This window comes from Pleurodeles waltl, chromosome 2_1 (assembly GCF_031143425.1).
Source record: "Pleurodeles waltl isolate 20211129_DDA chromosome 2_1, aPleWal1.hap1.20221129, whole genome shotgun sequence".
Classification (NCBI taxonomy): domain Eukaryota; kingdom Metazoa; phylum Chordata; class Amphibia; order Caudata; family Salamandridae; genus Pleurodeles; species Pleurodeles waltl.
Window position 1 is genome coordinate 788068852 of NC_090438.1, and position 21011 is coordinate 788089862.

Genomic DNA, 21011 nt, shown 5'->3' on the forward strand with positions numbered 1-21011 from the left:
GTCTAGATAAATATTTCCTATTTTTCTAAACTGGTGTTGTGTCATTTTGTAGTGTTTTCATTAAGTTACTGTGTGTGTTGGTACAAATACTTTACGCCCAGCACTCTGAGGTTAAGCCTACTGCTCTGCCAAGCTACCAAGGGGGTAAGCAGGGGTTAGCTGAGGGTGATTCTCTTTTATCCTAACTAGAGTGAGGGTCCTTGCTTGAACAGGGGGTAACCTGACTGTCAACCAAAGACCCCATTTCTAACAGTCCCAAAAGGGTATAGGGGTGTCTTTGTCAGGTCTCCCACACGTTGACTCCTTTGGTAGTTCATTGGATGGGTATAGAGCAGTGTTCTGGTCAGTATCAGGGGCATGGCCATGGGCATAGTGAACTGTGCTGCCTGTTGGGTATGTCTTCTGGGTGGGTGTATGTATAGCCACTATGTACCTCCATTCAGCTATTTACAAGTGTCTCTCCTGTTTTGTTTCCCCATCCCTGTTCTCTTGTGTTGGTTTTGTACAGCAGCAACATCTGGTGAGGGAGCTGAGGCACCAGCAAGTGGGGAAGCAGCGGCCCACGGATCCTCGGAGGCAGAGACATCCGACGCCAAGGGGACCAAGGGGTGGGAGGGTGAGGGGAGTACCACGGAGGAGGCAACTACCACTGGAGGTAATGACTCCGAGACCTCCTCCGAGACCTCCTCCGATAGGGGCTCCCCGACAGTGGCAGACCCTAGTGGCCACACCACTACAGTGACATCTTCTGCCACCCCCCATTCCATCACCGCCCTCCCTTCTGCTCCCCACCGAGTTGCCCGTGCCCGCTCACCCAGAAAGGTGAGCACCTCCTTCGCCCCAGGCACCTCCTCCCCTGCCCCAGTCAGCCCTGCCGCCCTCACAGAAGAGGCTGTTGACCTCCTGAGAACCATCTCTGTAGGGCAGACAACCATTGTCAATGCCATCCAGGGGCTAGCATCTGAGGTGTAGCAGACAAATGCTTATCTAGATGGCATTCACAGTGCCTTGTCTGCCCTACAGAGATCTTTTCAGGCTCTGGCCTCCTCTTGGCGGCAGCCAGTTTCCCTAGCCATTCTGTCCCCCCTCCAACCTCCTCTACCCCTTCCAGCACCCCACTCCCTGAAATGCAGTCAAGCACATCAACACACAAGAAGCAAATTTCTAAACACAAGCACCACACCTCCCACCACAAGCATTCACACAGGCAACATACACATGTACACACAACATCCACTTCCCCAGTGTGCCCACCTCTTCCGCCTCCCTGTCTGTCCCCTCTACATCCACACCCTCATGCACTGCACCTTCAGTCACTGTTGCTGCTCCTCTTACTGCACTCACCATAATAGCAGACATCCATACATGCACCCCAGACACCACACCTGCACTCACCACAACTACTGTAGTTGACACATGACGCACACTCACCAGACTTGCAATCACCCACACAACATACATCCACACTGGCAGCCTGTCTTCTCCCACTGTGTCCACCCCCTCCTCCAAAAACATACAAACGCACCAAGACACCCACCCATCACACATCCACCACACCACAGCATACTGTCCAGTCACCTGCACCCAAAACACGCACCCCTACACCACATACATCCACTGCCTCTGCCTCCACTCCCACGCCCTCATCCACTTTTCCTCTCCCGTGCTGACCTCTTCCAACCCACTGTCCCACCGTCTTGTCCCTAAGCGTGCACACCTCCTTGCCCTTTCCACTCCTTCCACTTCACAGCCCACCCCTGTCCGCCCTTCACATTCCCGTGCCCTTTCCCCAGAGAAAAAGAAGGCCCAGGCAGAGCCTAGTCCATCTGGCTCCACCAGCTCAAATCACCCCCCAGCTTCAAAAGACAAACCCAAATCCCCTCTACCTTCCAAGCGCAAGTCCAAGCCCTATCTCTGTCACAGATCCCCACCCCCACCACCTCTTCCCCCGTTCCGTGAGGTGCCTGGATGCCCATTTGTTGCCCCATTAGGTGGAGTACTGTGCACTTTTGGGAGTCAGGTTGGGTCCGTTGTGGCCCAATGCACTTGTAGCGCTATGGACTGGCCATTGGCCTTGTTTGATGTAGTTGGCTCTGTGAGCTTTAATAAAATATTTCTGTGTTGTCTGTGTTTTGGTGGCACACTGTTGAACCCTGGCCTTTCGTTCTATTATTTGTGGGTGTGGGACATTTGTATGTACTATGGTCAAGTTGGATTTGACTTGTGTCAGATAAGTACCTCTTGCTGTGGGGTGTATGACCTGTGCTGCTGTGAAGGGTTGTGGGGGTGTTGTAGGGTGGGTGGAATGGTTGGGTATGTAACTGTGCCCTTTCCTCCCTTGTTTCGTAGGTTGCGGTACTTACCGTCATCGTCTTTGTCGACGGTCTCAGTCGTGGAGGTATATGGCAAGGAGCAGGGCTGGCATGATTTGCAGCTCTCCATCCTTGTGTGCTTCGGTGCGTTGTGTGGGCCTCCGGTGAGTGTTTCATTGGATTTGGTTCATTTCCACCTGGCTTTGCGTGGTGGTGGTTTCCGCCCCGGAACTGGCGGCGGACTAGTGGTTCATAATTTGATGGGCGGGTTGGGCCTTTCCATCAGCCTGTGGGTGGACTCTGCAGTCATCGGCGGCACTCCTCTACTGGCGGTGGTTGGTTTTCTGGATGCCTGTGTTTCGTTTGGTTCTTTATTTGCCGTCCAAACTGCTCCTCTGTTGGCGGTTTTAACCGCCACCGGCGCGATAGAGACCGCCATGTTCATAATGAGGGCCATAGTGACTAAGGGCAGTGTGGAAGGGTTGCCATGTGTCAGTGAGAACATTGTTTTTGGTGATGTATGAGCAAGTGTGTATAGTAATGGGACATACTTCTATTGATGATTGAGAGCCAGTGTAATTTAGACTTGCAGAACAGGAAATACCTTTCCCCATATTTGGCACTACTACATGTTTGAAACACACAGATACTCTAAGCTTTCTAACTATGGCATGTAATTTCACTTGAACAGCATCATACAACTCCACACCTTTGAAGATTGTTCTTGCACTTTACATTTCACTTTTTTCGAAATGGGTTGTATGTTTTCACTTATACTACTGGGGCAGTGTCTGGAGTGATAGACGTAAGGAGCCTGCAGTTTGTCTAATTAAATCTGAAATTGTGAGTAACATGAACTGAAAAATTAGCATAATACTTCAGGTGACTTAATTTCAATGTACAGACATTCCTGTCATTGTCAAACAACTTTCTATACCCAGCACATTCTGTTCACTGCACTCCAATGACAACACTTTACTTATGAACAAAAGGGGACAAATTAGATTGTATATAAAGGAGGAACAAATTACTTTGTCAAGCATTTCCCACTCAAACATGTACCTGTTCCTCTGGGTTCCCATATGGCTGGCTTGACAGAAACAGGAATAGAAACCCCCTGGTGGGGATTTCCAACTCCTCAGGGGAGAAGGCAGGGACCCTGTTACTTGCTTTAACTAGCATCTTGGCACCCAGAGGCCATTAACAGCAGCAAAGGCCAGGGAGGTATTGTTAGCTACAGTGTTAGGAGGCAAGAGAGCTTTTTTCCTGATACCTCATACAAGTGCACGTGGTGCACACTCTGTGGCAGACACGGAAAGAGCTATTGGCTTTTGTACATAGCCATCACACATGTTAGCCTATGGCAGTGTCTGTCGCGTAGTGTTCCACCTACTACACCATCAACTTACACCGACCGCCGTTGTACAGTCAATGTCCTGATGACAAGGTCAAGCACCTTCCATTTTAGAACATGAAGCTATATATTTTTTAAATATTTGTGCATCTCCAGCACTCAAATTGGTGAGTACTTTGTATACAAATCTCACACATGTACAACACAGTTTTGCCAAAATATGACATATAAAACAGTGAACTGTTACTGTGTTTTACATTGATAGTGCCACAGTGTATGTTATACTTCCTTTGATGGTAATTGTGAAAATATAAATAAATAGTAACGTGCAAATATATTTCAAATATACTACTCAAGCATTATTTGTAAAACAAAAGTCAGACATGTAGCAAAAATATTTCAAAATTATGGGAACATATATGACACAATAAGATCACTAATCTACCCTAGACATAAGATATGTGTCGGTTGTGAAATTCATTTGTGACAATTTTAATTGATAGTTTGTTTTCCTTACATACAAACATATGAACCCAGGGATGGCTAGAAGAAGGCATCCTCAAGTCTTCAGACCATTTCCATACCTTGCCACTATGGAGGAAAGGAACATAATAAAAAAGTTCAGATTCAATATGCAAACTATACTGGATTTGTGTCAGAAGCAGGACTCGTATCTCCTGCCTCACAATAGGAATACAACAGCAATACCATCAATAGTGAAGCTCATCCTAGTACTTCATTTTGTGTCCACAGGCTTTTTTAAATACCCTGTGGCAGTATCTGTCAACAGCCAACTTTTCAGTTGTGCGCTACAAGAAGCTCTTGCTTCAATGATGAGAAACATCAACAGCTTCCTCCAGTTTCTAAAAGCTCAGAATTTGGTCAATGTGAAGGGAGAAGTTTATGATTTGGGTGACCTACCAGATGTGGTTGGAGCAATTGCTGGCACACATATTGTTTTGGTGCCACCAAATGCCACAGAAAAGGTCTACTGCAATCAGAAGAAATTCCATTCCATTAATGTGCAAGTTGCCTGCTTAACGGATTTATTCATCTCAGATGTGTGTACCCGCTTTCCTGGGTTGACACAGGGTTCCTTTGTATTATGGAACAGCACTATACCCCTGCAAATGTCACAACTTGGACCTGAAAGGTCCTGGCTTGTTGGTAAATGCAATATGACTTGAAGAACATTTGCTTCAATCCTAGTCTAGATATACAATGGCTTGCTATGATATCAATCTATCAATGTATTGCTTCCTTGTAGGAGACTCAGCGTATCCTAACTGACCATGGTTGTTGGCACCACTAAGGAATCCAACAACACCAGGGGAAGTCCACTTTAATTAGGCACATGGAAGAACATGTAGGCTAGTGGAGCATGCTTGTGGGCTCCTGAAGGCGTCTGGATAAGACCAGTGGAGCCCTCGTCTACTCACCCGATAAGGTGTGCCAAAACATGGTTGGCTGCTGCATGCTTGCGAAAAAGTTGCCTCTTTCTAGCATGGTTACCCCAGCTCTGGCATGTTTGTCAGTGTGTTTGACTGTCACTGGGATACTGCTAACCAGGACCCCATTGCTTATTCTCTCTCCCCCTTAAATTTGGTTGTTGTATACTGTTTACACAGTATTCCACTTCTAATTGGCATACTGGTGCCCCTTTATAAGTCCCTGGTATGGGTACCTAGGTACCCAGGGCATTGGGGTTCCTGGGGATCCCTATGGGCTGCAGCATTACTTTGCAGCTCATAGGGAACCCATGCAAAGGCTTCTAGAGGACTGCCATTGCAGCCTGTGTGAAATGGTGCATGCACCCTTTCACAACTGTTTTCACTGCACCAGGTCATGTACAAGTCACCTATATGTCAGGGCTTCAAACCCTGAGTCTGGGTGCAAACTACCTGTGTGTGAGGGCACCCCTGAACTAACAGAAGTGCCCCCACCTTGTCCTGGACCATGTTCCAGGACTTTGTGAATGCAGGGACGCCATTCTATGCACACACTGAACATAGGTCAATACCTATGTCCAGCCTCACAATGGTAACTCTGGATATGGCCATGTAAGGTATCTAGCACCTGGGAATTTTCCCCCAATATTGATTCTAGTATTGGTTTTATAATCCCATGCACTCTGGGGGCTCCATAGTGGACACCCAGTACTGCCACACCAGCCTTCTGAGGTTTTTCCAGGCAGCTCCAGCGGCTGCCACATCACAGACAGATTTCTGCCCTCTTGTTGCTCAAGCAGCTCGAGCTCAGGAAAGCAGAACAAAGCATTTCCTTTGGGAGATGGGTGTCACACCCTCTTCCTTTGGAAATAGTTGTTACAGGCATCGGAGGGGTAGCCTCCCAGAGCCTCTGGAAATGCTTTAAAGGGCACAGGCAGTGCCCCCCTTGCATAGTCCAGTCTACATTGGTTCAGGGACCCCCAGTCCCAGCTCTGGCACAAAACTGTACAAAGGAAAGGGGAATGACCACTCCTCTGTCCATCACCACCCCGGGGGGGGGGTGCCCTGAGCTCCTCCAGAGTGTCTCTGGGTCTGCCATCTTGGATTCCAAGGTGATTGGGCACTCTGGGAGAATCTGAGTGGGCAGTGCCAGCAGGTGACGTCTCTCCTCTGGGTGTTTACTCAGATTTGGATTGCAAGACTCCAGCAGGAATCCTCTGCATCCTTTACTTCACCTTCTACCGATGAAACTGCATCTGGACCCTCCTGGAACTCTACAAACTGCAACAAAGAAGCCAAGATGACTTCTGCAACATTGGATCTTCAGCTCCTGCCAGCAACTGCAACTGTTTCCAGGTCGAGCATCCTCAGAGGGCAGCCAGTCTTTAGCCTGCACCAGAAGAACAAAGGAATCTCCCTTGAAGTGAAGGAGTCACTTCCCTGCTTCAGCAGACACCTCTCTACAGCGACGAGTGGTGGCGTGGGTCCCCTCTCCTGACAAGGTGTGTGGATCCAGTGGTAGACTGAAGTAGTCCAGATGGTTGTAAGGTCCAGATGGCAAACTTTGGTGAAAGTAAGAGCTTGCCTCCCCAAGCAAGACAGTACCTCCCTGCACCGCGTGTTTTGCAGTTGCCAAGGTTTGTTTGCAACCTTCCAAAAAGTTCTTCATGCACAGAACAGCTCATGCTCCCGGCACTCCTTCCTGTGACGCACAGCTTCCTGAGTGGTTCTCCAGCAGCATGGGATCCCTTTGTGTCATGCTGCATGGACCTCCATTTCACCATCTTTGTCCTCGTGCTGTGGGACTCCTGTGCATGCTGTCTGGTCTTCTGAGGGCTCTCTGAGTTGCTGGGAGCCCTTTCTGTCACCCCCTACTGGGTAGAGGCCACCAGGTCCCTCCTGATCCTCGGCAGTGCAATTTTCCGCTAACAGCGTGCTTTGCTTGTGCCAAATCAAACTGCAATCATCCATCCGGCGTGGAACATCATCTGCACCAAGCAGAAACCCGCATCCATCTTCTTGGGGCAGTACTGACTGTTGGTCTTAGCCGGTGGTTCTTATTTTGCACCTTCATCCGGGTCAGTAGGGGCTCCTGTTCTCCCTGGACTCTTCAGTGCTTCTTGGACTAGGGGGGTCATTCTGACCCTGGCAGTCATGGACCGCCAGGGCCAACGACCGCAGAAGCACCGCCAACAGGCTGGCGGTGCTTCCATGGGCATTCTGACCGCGGCGGTACAGCCGCGGTCAGAAACGGGGAACCGGCGGTGTCCCGCCGGTTTCCCGCTGCCCCAGGGAATCCTCCACGGAGGCGCTGCAAGCAGCGCCGCCATGGGGATTCCGACCCCCTTCCCGCCAGAACCTGGCTGGCGGGAACGGGTGTCGTGGGGCCCCTGGGGGCCCCTGCAGTGCCCATGCCATTGGGATGGGCACTGCAGGGGCCCCCTAACAGGGCCCCACATAGATTTTCAGTGTCTGGGTGGCAGACACTGAAAATCGCGATGGGTGCAACTGCACCCGTCGCACCCCTTCCACTCCGCCGGCTCCATTCGGAGCCGGCATCCTCGTGGAAGGGGGTTTCCCGCTGAGTGGGCGGGAGGCCTTCTGGCGGTCGCCCGCCAGCCCAGCGGGAAACTCAGAATGACCGCCGCAGTCATTTGACCGCGGTGCGGTCATTCGGCGGCTCCCGCCGGGCGTGCGGTTACCGCCGCCGGCGGGAGTCGGAATGACCCCCTAGGTCTCCTTCTTCCACAGGTCAAGGAATCCATTGTTGGTGTCTTGCAGTATATTCTGGTTCTTGCATAATCTTCTATCACGAGTTCTTGTATGTTCTTACTGTGATTTACTCCTGCTTTCCTGGGCTCTGGGGTGGGTTCTATTACTTACCTTCAGTGTTTTCTTACACTCCCAGTGCCACTCTACACACTACACTTGCCTAGGTGGGAAACCAACTTTCACATTCCATTATTTTAGAATCTGGTTTGTGTTCCCCCTAGGCCTATTTCTAACTATTGTGATTTTTACTTTTTGCACTGTTTTCTAACTGTTTTTACAGCTATTACTGCATTCTTTTGTGTATATACTGTGTATATTACTTACTTTTTAAGGGAGTATAGTCTCTAAGGTATTTTTAGCATTTGTGTCACCAAAATAAAGTACTTTTATTTTTGTAACACTGAGGGCCATATTTATACTCTGTTTGCGCTGAATTAGTGTAATTGTTTTACGCTAATTCAGCGCAAACTCAACTTCATATTTATATATTGACGCTAGACCAGTCTAGTATCAAAATATTGGTATTAGCATAATTTTTCAGCTGTGTGAAACTACCTTGCATCAATGAGATGCAAGGTCCGAAAAATGACTGGAACGCCCTAGAGCCATATTTATACACCCGGGCAAAAAAGACACGGGGTAGGAGGCAGACTCAAAAAGTGACGTTAACACCGATTTGCATAAAAATGTAATGGCTGGGTCATGGCAGGCATTAAAATGAGGCAAACACCACTTCTTAAAGAGAACACACAGAAGCAACATTATCAACCCACAGGAGAAGATGGAGATGATAATGATCCAGATGATGCAGAGGACAGCAACAACTCCAGCAATCCCCACCATTATAACGCGGCCCACAAAGGCAACACAGAAGGCAGGAGAGGGTCTTCGCAACCAGGACAACCCTCCTTGGCCTCAGGGACCTGGACATTATTAGAACCTAGAGACTGAACCGGCAAGCCTTACTACACCTGCTGCACCACATTGAGCCACGTATTACAGCCATCCTGCAGACCCCACACAACATACCACCTGTGACAAAGCTTCCAGTTTTCCTGCACATGCTGGTAAGTGGTTCCTTCCAAACAACAGGTGCCCTGGTTGCTGGTGTCTCACAGCCAGCGTTCTCTGCATTCCTGACAAAGGTGTTAGACACTATCATCTCCTTGACACTCCGCTACATCAGATTCCCCAACACCCAGCAAAAGTAGCAGGAGAACAAACAGGAATTATATCAAATCCATGGCTTTAGGCATGTGCTCTGTGCAATTGTATGCAGCCATGTCTGGCTCATTCCACCACAGCAACAGAGCACTTGTACTGGAATTGCAAGCACACACATTCCATTAATGTGCAGGGCATAGTCGACCAACAAGGACTATTCCTAAACATTTTGGCCAAGTACCCTGGGAGTATCCATGACGCCTACATATTCCAGCACAGCAGCATAAATGAACAATTCCAGAATGGACAATTTGGAAATGGCCAACTTGTAGGTAAGTCAAAAAATCTAGCAATATACACACAACACTCCAACCCTGTCGGACACACAAGACATACACCACTACATTAACACAGGGCCCGGGTAACACAGATGTGCAGATGCCAACACATATGTACGATGCTGCAATACAGCAAAATCAGTGCACACCACAAACACATACACCCACATGTCACATGTACGTGACACACTCACAACTTGACAGGCACACCACGTGAAGGACAGGTGCAGATATGTACCCTTTGCTAACAGAACTACACAGACTACTACAGTGCCCACAGGTTGCCTCCTACATACACTTCACACACAGTACACCAAACAAAGAATAGCTCAGACATGTCAATGGCATACACCATGCCCATGTCATGTAAGTTCCATATAGGCACAGATCCCTCAAGTCATGCCGTGCAAATCACTGCCAGAACAAATATCAAATACCAGACAACATGTGCCTATACCAACTACATCTCATCAACACATACCTGACTTAACTGTAGTGTGCAGAGACATATGCCTGACGCATTGGCTCACACACATAGGAATACAAGATCAATGCTTATCACATACCATGTGCCAGCTGTATGATAAGTGGTATCACACCTACTATACTGCCACCTCACATGCAACACTCACTGACTCACAACACCATCATGTCTGTACTAGATACAATAAATGAACCAACATGGGCCAGAGTCAGTGTCAGACAGTGCAGATCATGCATGCCATAGTGGGACCCAGTAGGAAAAAACAGGAGATAACTGACCTCACATGCACTGTGCCAAGGGACACATTTGCTAAGTAGCTGAGCTCCATCCCATAGCCTGCACTGTACGTGTGTCAACAGTATAAATGCTGATTAATGTATTGGAAGATATGAGACACACTGGTAGTTATGTTGATCATCCTGTAACAATGGGATACACACCCTTGGACACCTCATGGCTGCCACACACATTAGCTGCCACTCTGGATCACCAAGGGACCTATGTAATAGCTCACTGTACCATTGTCATGGCCTGCACTGTATGTACAAGTTGGCATATGACCATTTCATAATGACTTGAAGCCACATTGTAAATTGGCCACCCTCCCATGCTGTATGTAGTGTGGAAGGGGTGTGCAATGTGTGTTGCTGCATGTCTGTCACCACAGGACACAGAACATGACTATTGACTCAGATGTAGCTGTCACCTAAACCCTGAGGAAGTGCCAACAACAAACACCACCCCAGGGGTGCTGTATGCAGGTTGCAATAAGGAAGTAGGCTGTACTTTGATCTCAGATGATTAGGCCACCAATGCATGCTGGATACTGCTGAACACACAGAAAGAGCCAATTGGCCACCAACACAGCATATGTATAGGGCGGTGTCCCTTCCGGCACAGATATATCCACCTTCCCAAGGCAGCTAGCCAAGTACCCTAGTGCAAGGTAGGTGGTGTTGGTGCACGGCTGCATATGAGCAACTGGCGCAGGGGACAACAAAGGGTTTCCAAGTAACATGTCACACATGGGGCATTATTGCATAGTCAAAATGTTGCTGGACAGTGCAGCCAATTTTGGTGACATGTTGTACATTCTCACTTACCAATTTCAAAGGTCCTAAGTGTCACACATCATCTGCAGTGACACATGTCAAAATGGATGGGATGTCCAGGCTCTGTAGAGCTGCCATGTTGTCACCTCATCTGACCCCATTGTGTTGTGAGGATGTGGCATGTCCCCTCTAGTGATAGCACACTGAGACACAGGTGCACTACACAACGCATGGTACATACATTATGACCATCAGTTTGGAATCCAAATCATATGTCCCAGGTCCTTGAGCCAAACACAAAATTGTCATGTCCAACAACCGAGTGCTGAGGAGACATTACACAAGGATAGGAACTCACACCATACCATAAATACATATGAGTCACAACCAGCTCAAAATATCAACTGCCATGCTACATGACATACCTGTTGCAAGCCCTAACAACAACTTCTTTAATCTTTTGCAGCAGATCAGGGTTATGGCATACAGCCATGGATAATGACCCCATTTCCCAACCCAAGCACAGCAGCAGAGCGTGCATATAATGGGGGACATTGGGGGACACAGACTATTGTGGAGAGGACATTTGGCATCCTGAAGTCCATATTCAGGTGCCTGGACATCACAGGAGGCAGCCTCCTATATGCCCTACACATTGTCTGCAAGATTATTATGACATGTGCTATCCTGCACCACATATGTGTTCAGATGTATGTCCCCTTATATGAGCAGGTTGATGACATGCCTGAGGAGGAGGATGATGGAGAAGAAAATGAGGGGGAACAGTACAATACAGCTGCTGGGATCGTTGAGAACTTCTTCACTTAATAATCACGTAACTCACCTTGTACATTTTGTCAATAAACACCTCACTTAGGGGGTCATTACAACCCTGGCGGTCAAAGACCGCCAGGGCTGTTGTGGCGATTGCACCGCCAACAGGCTGGTGGTGCAATCCAGGGTATTTCGACCGCGGCGGAAGCGCCCCTGTCGCACCGCCGGGGCCAGCAGTTTTCCTCCACATTTTCTCCTGCGGTGATAATCCGCCTGGGCAGCGCTGCTTGCAGCGCTGCCCAGGGGATTACGAGTCCCCGACCGCCAGCCTTTTCCTTGCGGTTTGAACAGCCAGGAAAAGGCTGGCGGTATGGGGAGTCGCGGGACCCCTGCCACTGGCATGCACTACCCATGCCACTGTCATGGGCAGTGCAGGGGCCCCCTGACAGGGCCCCATGTAGCTTTTCACTGTCTGCACAGCAGACAGTGAAAAGCGCGATGGGTGCAACTGCACCCGTCGCACGGCCGCAACACCGCCGGCTCCATTTGGAGCCGGCTCCTGTGTTGCGGCCGAGATCCCCGCTGGGCCGGCGGGCGGAAACCAGGTTTCCGCCTGCCAGCCCAGCGGGGATCTCATGATGACTGCGGCGGGAGTGTGGCTGCATTGGCGGCCGCCCGGCGGTCAGATCTTGGCGGGCGGCTGAAGCCGCCCGCCAAGGTCATAATAAGGGCCTTATTCACAAAATCAGGCTTTGGTCTCTTCAATCTACACAACATATACCTCAGGATTGTGAGTCTTACCTCAGGGAGCATGTCACAAACACTAATCTGATGAGTACAGTAGCAACATCACATGTGATGCGTAAGATTCAACTTCTACCATCACACATATCACAAATAGCCTGATCACTTGAACTTGACAACTGAAGTACACAATCTATGGTCCACAGCATATTATTTACATCCACGTTGCCAACTTGTACAACATAGCTCATCACACACAACTACAACATGTCCAAATAGGAGATAAACAAAGGGCTCACACCTGAGGCAGTGGATGTCAAAATATGGTCAGACTGTAATGTTTGAAAAGACCACTGACACAACTCAGTGTGAGAGTTGGAATGGATTCATGGAGCATGTGTGACAAGAGGGGGCATAATTGGTGACAATGGTCATCATAATTAGCCCAGGTATGACAAGCAATGGAAGAAATTGAGCCTGAGCAGTGCATCCATGGAAATCAGTCCTGCCACTGCCATGGGGCTCAATCCTGACACAGGGTACACATGACCTCACACTTTGGACTGAAACGTCTGTGGAATGCACATCAGAATGGATGAGAACATATGCAGCTAGGGCTGCAGGTCCACCACACAAAAATAAAAATAATGCTGCTAAATGTAATGACTTTAATCTGACTATTATGTTCAAAACATGATATGGGTGGAATGTAGGCAGAGTGTGTCAATCACAGTATGTACCAAATATGTAGACATGTCAGACATATGTGTAGTCCACACACAAGTCACCATATACTCAAGATCAACATATGGAGACAGTTTTCTGGTAACATTTCCTCGATAGCATTTATTATCCACCATCAACAATGCCCGAGCTGTGTATGTCATCTAAAATGCTATGCTCTGAAAGACAACTACACACATCACATAAGTAAACACAATTCACAATCACATTCCATAACTGTTGCATAGTACTGGCTGCCATTCATATGTAGATACGCTGTTATCACACATGCATACATATGCATGGCGTGAATACCTTTGCATGCTGTCGATTCAGTAACTCACACATTGGTGTAACAGACCAATCAAACCCAAATCACATTGTTGTATGGACTACCACATGTGGCCATAAACAAAATACTTCTGGGACGGTGGCCGTCAGGTAGGTCTTCGGCAAGGGACCGCGCAACACTTAGTGACTTTAGTCCAATGGTCTGCTTTGTCCCAAGGAACTCGATATCTAATATGGAGGGTTCACCTATTTAGGCTATAATAAGTGTAGCGTTCTATGTAAGTAGTTTCATTTCTTTAAACCTGATTATAGAGTATATATTGTAGCTTAGGATTGTTTTTCATTTTAGTCCTGTTGAAGCATCGTACGATCTGTAGGGACACTTAGTGAATATGGCGCACCCCTGTGTTGTCCCCCTCACTGGTGCAAAATTCAGCTGCCAGTGCCAACGCAGGCATCCTTGCACCATCGTGCAAGGATGCATGCTTTGAGGAGTATGATTGTTTATGTGCATGAAGGTGTCCCTTCCTGCACATTGACAATCACTAATGGCCCTTTGACACTTCTGTGTGAGCTGTAGAATGCAGCACTCACAGAAGTGCCAAAGCATCATTTTCTAATTATTGTAAGGGACACCTTCAAACACATAAAAAATAATTTCTGGCATTTTGATCTTCCTATGCATGCTGCAGAATATGGCACACATTGGAAAAGCAAAAAAAGAGGAGATATGGGGGGCGTGGCTAGCCTGCCGGCAAGATGGCCGACACTATGTGAGGCTCTGCCGGGCTTAGGGCATAAATCCTGCATTTCTCCTGTCGGAGCGGCTGCAGCAGTGCTCCCTTGACGGGGCAAGTTCTCGCTGGCGGTGGTGCTCCAGTTTTTCCCCGTTCCCGGGCTGGGGGAGGCTCCGCGGCGGCCGGCTGCATGCGGCTAAGGGGCGGGTTTGGGCCTGCTCTCGGCCTGTGGTGCCGGGGACGCGCTCCTGCGTTGATGCCGGCTGATTGCCGGACGAGTCTACAGAGGAGAAGCTGCCGCCCGCTGTGTGTTGTGGCCGGCCGGGGCTGAGGTACACATTTGCGGGGCCGGCTTGGCGGTCATTTCGGACCAAGGCCCTGCAGCCCTGTGCCCTCATGTTGGCCTTGCAGACCTGCGGCCCTGCGGGGGGTGGTGCTTTTCCGCGTTTTGCACCGGCGGCCTGCTCGGCGCTGCCGAGCCCGGGCGCCTTGGCTGCTAGCGAGGACCTGCCTGACCCTCGAAGATTTCATCTGGGGTGGCTTCCCCGAAGCTATGTGACGGGTGGGGCCCCTTCTGTTTTACTGGGAGCCCAGACACGGCCCTGCTCTGGGACTGAGGCTTTCTTTGGCTTCTCTGGTAAGGGTGCTTAGTGAAGGGCCTCTGGACGGCCCCATCACCGGTCAGATACAACCGGGGGTCGTTTTGGCCCTTTGGAGGCAGGAAGAGCCAGCTTGCTCCCTGAGGAGGCCTGATCTGGGGATGGCCTTGGCCCCACTGGCGGACTGGTGGTAGGCTCCCTAACTTAGTGGTGGATAGAGACTGGCAGTAATGGAAGGGAAGCCAGCTACATGAGGGATGTTGCGCTATTATTGGAGCCTCATATTTGTGGTGCTGCCCTCCTGCGTGTACCTGGTGCGCTGGTTTCTTCTTTTCAGCAATTGGAGGGGAGTTTTTCCTTGGTGGGCTCACGGTGGCAGCCAGTATGGGGGGTGGAACAGAGGCAGGAGAAGATCTCATTTGATGGAGGTAGGAGGAAGGGGGGCATTTCTGCCTCTCAGTCTGTAGATCTTCCGGCGGAGGATGGACCTTTGGACACATCGGTCAAAGCCATGTTTTTGGATCTTAAAAACAGTTTGGCAGACATAGACGCTAAATTAGATCACCTAACTGAAAAGATGGACCGCATCAAGGCCAGAGTGGATGATCATGATGCTCGCTTTGACCATTCAGAGACACGCACTTCGGAGCTAGAGGATCGAGACCACGGAGAGCGGGAACAACTGTTGCGGATGGAACTTGTGCTGGAGGTTATTCGCAATAAAAATGAAGATTTGGAAGGTTGGTCGTGTCGTAACAACATTAGAATGATTGGTCTTCCGGAATCCACGGACACAGGCAGGATGGAGGACTTTGTGGAGAAAATGTTGACAGGCCTATTTCCTGGAGAGCTTTCCAGGATGTTCGTGATGGAGAGAGCCCACAGATTGCTTGGCCCTCGGCCTCCGCCTGGGTTTTCGCCACAACCCATTATTATCCGCCTGCTGAACTACTGCGATAGAGATGCTGTGCTGCGGCTAGCTAGAGAGAGGTGCCCGGTGATTTATGAGAACTCTGAGCTGAACTTCTTTCCGGATTACACCCGAGTGTGCAGGCGGTGCAAAGGGCCTTCCTGCCAATTAAACACTCGTTAAGCTTGACTGATGCCAGATTTTCTCTTATTTACCCTGCAAAGCTCCGAATACAACATGGGGGCACATTACATTTCTTTACACACCCGAAGCTGGCCGCTAAGTTTGTTAAGATGATTCCCTGGAGACCTGCGGCTGTGGGGGTGGCTGACGCTGGAGCTCAGCGAGCAGACCTAAGTGACAATGATTAACTGCCTATGAGTGGTGGAGAACCAGCAGATCTTGATGATTATCTGGGAGCGCTGTTGCAGTATCTTTGTTTTTCACATTTGCAGCTCTGACGCTATACCTGTTCTCTGGGCCCACTGCCCTCCCCTTCCTGCCCTGGTACGGTTGGCAGGTTGGGTGGCTAGTCTACGGCCATTGGATGAGTCCTGTCACTATGTTGTGGGTCTTTGATTGCATTCCATCAGGCTTGGGGGGGTGGGTTCTGGCATTGACCTGGTTGGGGGTCTGCGTGGGTGGGGGGGTGGCTCTGTTTGCAATTTGTTCCCTTTCTGTTCTTTGGTCTTTTATCTCTGCTTCCTTATTCTATGTGTGGCTGCTGGGCTGGGGGAGTGGCGTGGTGGCATGGAATTTTGGTATTGTTACCTTGGTTGCGCTGGGTAGGGTGATGCTTCTTCATTGCCTCACTTGGAATGTGCGTGGCTTGAATGATGGATGTAAGGTGAGGCTCATGTCTGCCTATGTTAAGCACAAGAATATCGACATATGCATGCTGCAGGAAACACACTTGGTAACGGCTACGCAGCATCGTTTGAAAGCTGGATGAATCGGTGAATGTCACAGTGCGGTGTTCTCACGTTATGCAAGGGCTGTGGCGATTTTGCTGCATAAGGGGCTACAATGGCATACGCATCGGGTAATAGTGGATCCGAATGGGCACTATATTTTGATGAGTGGAACGCTATTAGACAGGCCTTGCAGGCTTGTCTCGGTTTATGGCCCTATTGTTGACGACCCTGAATTTTTCTGTGAGGTCTGGTGCCTGGTTGAATCGTTGGTTGGAGGCACTGTGATTTGGGGAGGAGACTTCAACGTAGTCCTTGACTCGGAGAGGGATCGAGAAAGCTCGTCCAGGGCGCGACACTCCACCGATGCTAATGCTTTGTCGACAATTATGAGTGATGGCACCTTGATTGACATATGGAGGGTGAGGCATGGGGATAAGAGGGAAGGCACATGTGTCAACTATGTGCACAATAGCTGGTCCCGCCTGGATCGCTGGCTGGGCACGCGCAGTGTGGAACTTTGGACACGATCGGAGGAACATCTGGCCCGAACTCTGTCGGCTCACTCTCCGGCCAAGTTGGAGCTGGAGATGCCAGGGGTGCCGGGCGCCGCCTTTGCCTGGCGTCTGCCACAGGGGGCGCTTCGGGATGCAGTGTTTCGCAGGGGGTTCGCGAGGCTATCACTCAATATTTTGACGAGAATAGTGGATCGGTGAACTCTGCTGGGACGCTCAGTGAGTCCTTTAAGGTGGTTATCCGTGGAGTGTGCCTGTCGAAGCAGCATGGGGTGTTAAGATCGTTGCAGCGGAAATTGGCCGATTTGGAGGCTCGAATTGCTGATCTGGAGGCTAAATTGGTGGCAGATTGGTCCGGTAAAACACTAGCTGCCCTGCGGGGCACGGTGTCTCTCTATGAGGAGGACTCTTTGCGGGAAGTTTGTTTTTTGGGGAAGTATGCCAGGCCCAGGCACTATGGCGAGGGGGATAGAGCAGGACACACGCTGATGAACATGCTACGCAAACCCTGGGCTAGCAGCTACGTTACTGAAATAGATGGGTTGGAGAGTGAACGCGTGGCTGGGACGGAGGGAGTTATGAAAGTGTTTACTAGATATTTTATGGATTTGTATTCTGCTCCCAACAAGTTGAATAGTGAGGCTGCGCTGGAATATTTCTCTGAGATCAGCTTGCTCTGGTTTGACAATGCACATAGAGCTTATTTTGACCAGTCTGGGTTTGTTCCGGGGCGGTCGACAACGCATAATCTGTGAACGTTCTTTGCGCTGATGGGTACGCTTGAGGTGGAGGAGGAGGCTGCTGCAGTGTTTTTAGATGCCACTAAGGCATTTGACTCGCTGGTGTGGAAGTATTTATTTGCTCTGCTTGGAAGTGTGGGCCTGGGTGCGCGATTCGTTAAATTGATTCCGTTGCTGTACACAGACCCTGTTGCTCGATTGCGGCTGAATGGCAGTATCTCAGACCCCTTCCTGGTAGCCCGGGGGACCCGCCAGGGTTGCCCCCTGTCCCCGCTCCTTTTTGCAATGACAATGGAGCCGCTCGCAGCCTTTTTGCAACAACACCATAATAACAGAGGGATGCTGTACCATCAGCGGCCTATATTAATCTCGATGTATGCTGATGATATCACGCTGTATGTTCGCTTAATGAGATTGTTCGATTCGGCGCCTTTTCTGGCATAACGATCAACTGGTCTAAATCAGTTGTGCAGCCTTTTACTGCGGGGATGGCGAGCTTTCTGTCCAGGTTTCTTATTGAGTGGGCGAGCGGTCCGGTCAGATACTTGGGAATCTGGCTGAGTTGTGATGTTGAAATGCTTTGGTTGGCTAATTATGGCAGGCTAGTAGCTTGGCTAGAAGACAGGATCGAGGTGTGGGGCTCGCTGCCGTTGTCGCTTATAGGGCGCATAGCAATTGCTAAAATGGTCGTGCTGCCAAAATTTCTGTACTTATTTGTGATCCTTCCACTGGCACTTACTGCTGGTTTCCTGCAGTGCCTCTGTTCAGCCCTGATACGACTGGTCTGGGCGGGTGGGCAGCCCAGGATTGCTTGGGAGAAGCTGGCGCTGCCCTTTGAACTGGTCGGTCTGGCTGCCCCTGATTTGGAGCTCTATTATTATTGTGCGCAGGACCACTTTGCGTACAATTGGGTTCGCCCTGTGCGCTACCTAACATATCTTGCGCCTGAGAGTGATGCGGTGTGGCCGGATAGGCTGCCGCAGGTCCTTGGGTGTTTGTCTCGGCACCGGTCCCGTGGAGTGGATATAGTGATGTGCACCTCTAGGGCCTGGGCAGCTTTTTTGCGACGGTCTGAGACATGTGAGCCTTTTGCTCCCGCAATGCCGGTGCTGGATGTCGCTAATGAGTTGATGTCCCGGGACGTGCAGCTGCGGGACTTCCTTGATGGCTGGGGTCTGTCTACTTTGGGGGGTTGGTTTGAGGGGGGGCGGTTGATCTCCCCGGAGGCAGCACTTGGAGAGGGAGCCAATAATGCTATGCATCGGTTATATGTTTTGCAAGTCTATGCGATGCTCCGAGCGCATTTTGCGGGTCTCTCTGTGATTCTGAGGACCTGCCGGGCTCTGGAGATGTTGTGGTGTGTGCAGTCGCCACACAAACTCATTACTAGGCTGTATGGTTGTGTGCAGGAACAGCAGAGGAATATTGCTGTGTCTGCTAAAGCCAGATGGGAACTGGACATGGGGAGTGCATTTCTGAAGAAGCGTGGAAGAAATGCTGTGCCCATATGAGAGTACTGTTGCCGAATTATCGGCTGTGGCTTATCCATTTTAAATTTCTGCATTGTTTATATTACACCTGTCGAAGTCTCTACGCTATGGGGCTGCGCGCGGATGCTAATTGTGAAAGGAGTCGCGCCACTGACGCTGATTTTTTACACTTGCCGTGGAATTGTGGGGAGGTGCGCACCTTCTGGCTGGAAGTGATGCATGTGATTGCAGAAATGACTGGTTTGGATCTGCCTCTTCCCCCTGTGCTGGCGCTGCTTGGACTGGTGGACGGGGTGCTGACGGCTTCGCGGAGGCTGGTGGGACTATTGCTGCTGTTGGCAAAGCGCAAAGTGGCGATCTGTTGGGGGAGAGGCCGGGCTCCTCGCGGGGCCGACTGGCTGCAAGATGCGGCGTTTTGTCAGGAGCAGTTAACGTTTTTTGGGAACTGGTCCCTAAGGGCTCCAGCCCGAGGGACATTTGGGCACCCTTACGCTCCTATCTGGAGTCTCATAAATGAAATGTTGTGTGCTTTCTTGGTCGGCCATGCACATGGAGGACCTGCTGTGCATTGCCGCCTGTCTGTGCCATGTTGGTTTGCTGGGATGGATGACTGTGCTGCCCATTTTCCTCCCTGCCGCACTTCACTTCTTTTGTTGGTTCCTTACCTGTTCTTTTTCCCCCCTGGGAGCGTGGTAACATTTAGCCCTTTTTTTGAGGTATGTTTCTAATGTTAATCCTTTTGGCCAGTATGCGATATGTATGTTTATTAAACTGAATAAATAAATAAATTTAAAAAAAGAGTAGATATAAAAGTATTCCCCCTCGTTGCACCCTGTTAACACCACCCCTACGGGTGGTGTTAGATTTTGGTGCTGCCTCAGATTTACAAAATTCCATAAATCCGAGGCAGCATCAAAATGCAATTGGTGTTGCTCTGGCATGCCCACAGCAACATCCATTGCACACCCCTTCCACGCACAAAGCTGCGTGGGAAGGGGCCGTATTTATAAGGTGACCTTAAGCCACAAAAAGTGGCTCAACGCCACCTTGTCAATACTGCACAGTGCTTAGCTCCACAGGTGTGTCACTAAACCCACAAGCAAAGGTTGTTGGTGATGTGGGGTGGTGTGGCCCAGGGTGCCCCTGCACAGCTCATGCATTTGGCATGGGTAGTGCAGGTGATCTAATGCCCTGGCCCTTTGCCCTTTCCACTGCCTGATTTTCAGGCCTGAGTGCACTGTGTCCTGTCACACTCAACGCAGCCCAAAAGTGGTACTGAGTCGATTTGATCCATCAAGAATGTTGTGCTAAGTGGCAGTCTTACCAACACCAGACTTACCCATGCACCATCCCCCGCCCGTCATTGTGGAATTATACGCCATTATGTTCACAGTCATACACCATGTATTGTATGTGTGTGTTTATTTTTCCATTCCCCTGCGTCTGACATGGTTGTGTCAGAGTACTTATGGGCTCAGCCTGTGACTGTTGTGACCTACTGTTTGCTATCTATGGTACATATTCTCAGTAGTGGCAGATTTCAGTTCAGCATCAAGATGTGTGATTCAACACTACTTCAGTTTAGTTGGTCTGGGTTGTGGCATGTTACCAATGTTACGGGTCCAGCCTGCTATTTCCCAGTGCCTGTTCAGT

General features: G+C 49.8%; 1 protein-coding gene across 1 annotated transcript; it reads left to right on the top strand.

Moving 5' to 3' along the window:
• The first annotated feature begins 17898 nt into the window (after positions 1–17898).
• On the top strand, positions 17899–18312 carry LOC138260280 (uncharacterized). The gene has a single exon (XM_069208613.1). The coding sequence runs from the start codon at positions 17899–17901 to the stop codon at positions 18310–18312; it is 414 nt and encodes a 137-aa protein (XP_069064714.1).
• The last annotated feature ends 2699 nt before the right edge of the window (positions 18313–21011 follow it).